The following is a 2140-nucleotide window of genomic DNA, read 5'->3' on the forward strand; positions in this document are numbered from 1 at the left end:
ATCTCTCTCTCTCGCACCCATCTCTCTCTCTCACGCAGTCTCTCTCTCGAACTCATCTTTCTCTCTCTCTCTCGAACCCATCTCTCTCTCTCACGCAGTCTCTCTCTCGAACCCATCTCTCTCTTACACAGTCTCTCCCTCTCTCATGCTCTATTGGTAAGTCTCTCTCGAACCCATCTCTCGCTCTCTCGAACCCATCTATCTCTCTCATGCAGTCTCTCCCTCTCTCTCTCTCGAACCCATCTCTCTCACGCAGTCTCTGTTCTAAAGCAATTGACATTTAGTTTATCTGATCAAAGGATAAACATTTTGTTTTGTTTTTCTTAGCAGAAAAAATGGAGCTTTGATGGTCTCTCTCACGCAGTCTCTGTTCTAAAGCATCTCGGCTCCCTTCTCGTAAGCTTCATCTTCTTTGATGTTTGCAGGATACTAGAGAGTCTGTTCTAAAGCTTGAAATGTTATGTGAGATTTTTAATGTGTTGGTTTGTTGAGAAATGTATTAATTTCTAATGGTGAAATCATTTCTAATGAATTCTCACTGCTCTGTTCTCTTTTTTGGCGAAATTATTTCTAATGAATTCTCACTGCTCTGTTCTCTTTTATGTTGCAGTCTTGCGCCGGTGAGTTCTCGGATACAACAAGTCTCGGAAACCCATCTCTTCCTTTGAGGTTTCGGCTCCCTTTGCTTTGAGGTCTCGGCTCCCTTTGCTTTGAGGTTCTCATTGCTCTGTTCTCTTTGTTTATAACGGCCTCTATTTAACCAACAAGTTTTATTGTGTTGAGCTTTGTGAAATTTGTTTTAGCTTGAAATTTGTTGATGTGTCTTTGTGTTGTTTACTGTCTGAAAGGTACTTACTTTCTTTTGTTCTGTAGTATTGTTGTTTGAAAGGCCCTTACTTTCTTTTGTTCTGAGGTATTGCTGCCTCTTGTCTTGTTGAATTCGTTGCATGTTAGTAGATACATTGAAGATTTTAGTAGCTTATAGTTGTGTATTCCCATAGACACATACAAAAAAAATTAAGCGTGGTGTTTGTTTTGTTCTGCTTCATGCTTTTGTTTTTATTTTTGTTTCAGTGACTATTTGTTTAAGCTTCAATGGCATATGTCCTTGGAAGTGATGTAAGTCATTCTCAACACTCTATTTTTCTGTTTCTGTGTTGCATTTAGTCTTGACTTAGATGGTCTTTGCGCACTGAATTTAGTTTAGTCTTGACTTAGATATGGTCTTAATGCATTTCATAGACTGTATTGTGGAGTGATGAACAAACACGGTTTGTGCTTCAACTAAGAATTGAAGAAGAACTGAAAGGCAATGTGAAAAATAAAGTTCTCCATGAAACTGCGAGAAAGACAATTGCAGATAAGTTTTATGATACATATGGCGCTATGAAGAGGTTGACTCACAATAGAACTGGACAGGGATATCATCCAGATGGCTCAATAGACATGAGTGATGATTGGTGGGAGCAGCGTTGTAAGGTATATACCAAACCTTTTAGAATCTGTTAGATTTTTTTTTTTATCGAAGAATCATGAGTGATGGTTGTTATTTGATTATAGGAATGGCCTGGAGCTAGGAAATACAAAGATAAACCAGTGGCAAACGCAGATCTAATGGAACAGATTTTCAGTGGGGTTCATGTAAGTGGAGCTGAAGGGTGGAGTGCTCAGCAAGGTGAAAATGAGTTAGACAATATGGAGGTAGAGAATGATGATGCCGCATCTGAAGCAAGGCAAACCAATCCTCCAGCAAGGCAAACCAATCCTGAACCAGATGCTCCCTCATCCTCTAATGGTCCACGAGTCTCCAATGCTCCACGAGCCTCTACTGTCCCACAGCCTTCTCGGAAAAGGCGTGCAGAACAAGGAGCAGATGTTATGAGAAGTAGTCTTCAATCACGTGATGATATACTCTCTCACAAAAACCACCTAATAGAAAGCCATCCAGATTTGAGTTGCAGTCAGCTTAAGGCTATGAGTGTCTTGCATTCACTGTCTAGTATCAGAATGTGGTCTCCATTGTACAAAGCTGCTTATAAACATCTCAGGGAAGCTGCTACAAATCGACAGACGTTCCTAAGTTATGAAGATGACGAGAACAAGATTATCTATTTGGAGGAAGAGACCGGTGAAAGCAGAT

The 2140-nt window shown here is 40.2% G+C and overlaps 1 protein-coding gene across 1 annotated transcript in view; it reads left to right on the forward strand.

Annotated features, from left to right (window-relative positions):
- The first annotated feature begins 1382 nt into the window (after positions 1–1382).
- Positions 1383–2140, forward strand: part of LOC106330648 — a 2018-nt gene continuing 1260 nt past the window's right edge. The window contains exons 1-2 of the mRNA XM_013769087.1: positions 1383–1479; positions 1561–2134. Of these exons, the coding sequence (XP_013624541.1) occupies positions 1387–1479; positions 1561–2134 (667 nt within the window). The 5' untranslated portion in view covers positions 1383–1386. The remainder of the gene's footprint in view (positions 1480–1560; positions 2135–2140) is intronic.

This window comes from Brassica oleracea, chromosome C3, assembly GCF_000695525.1.
Source record: "Brassica oleracea var. oleracea cultivar TO1000 chromosome C3, BOL, whole genome shotgun sequence".
NCBI classification, from domain to species: domain Eukaryota; kingdom Viridiplantae; phylum Streptophyta; class Magnoliopsida; order Brassicales; family Brassicaceae; genus Brassica; species Brassica oleracea.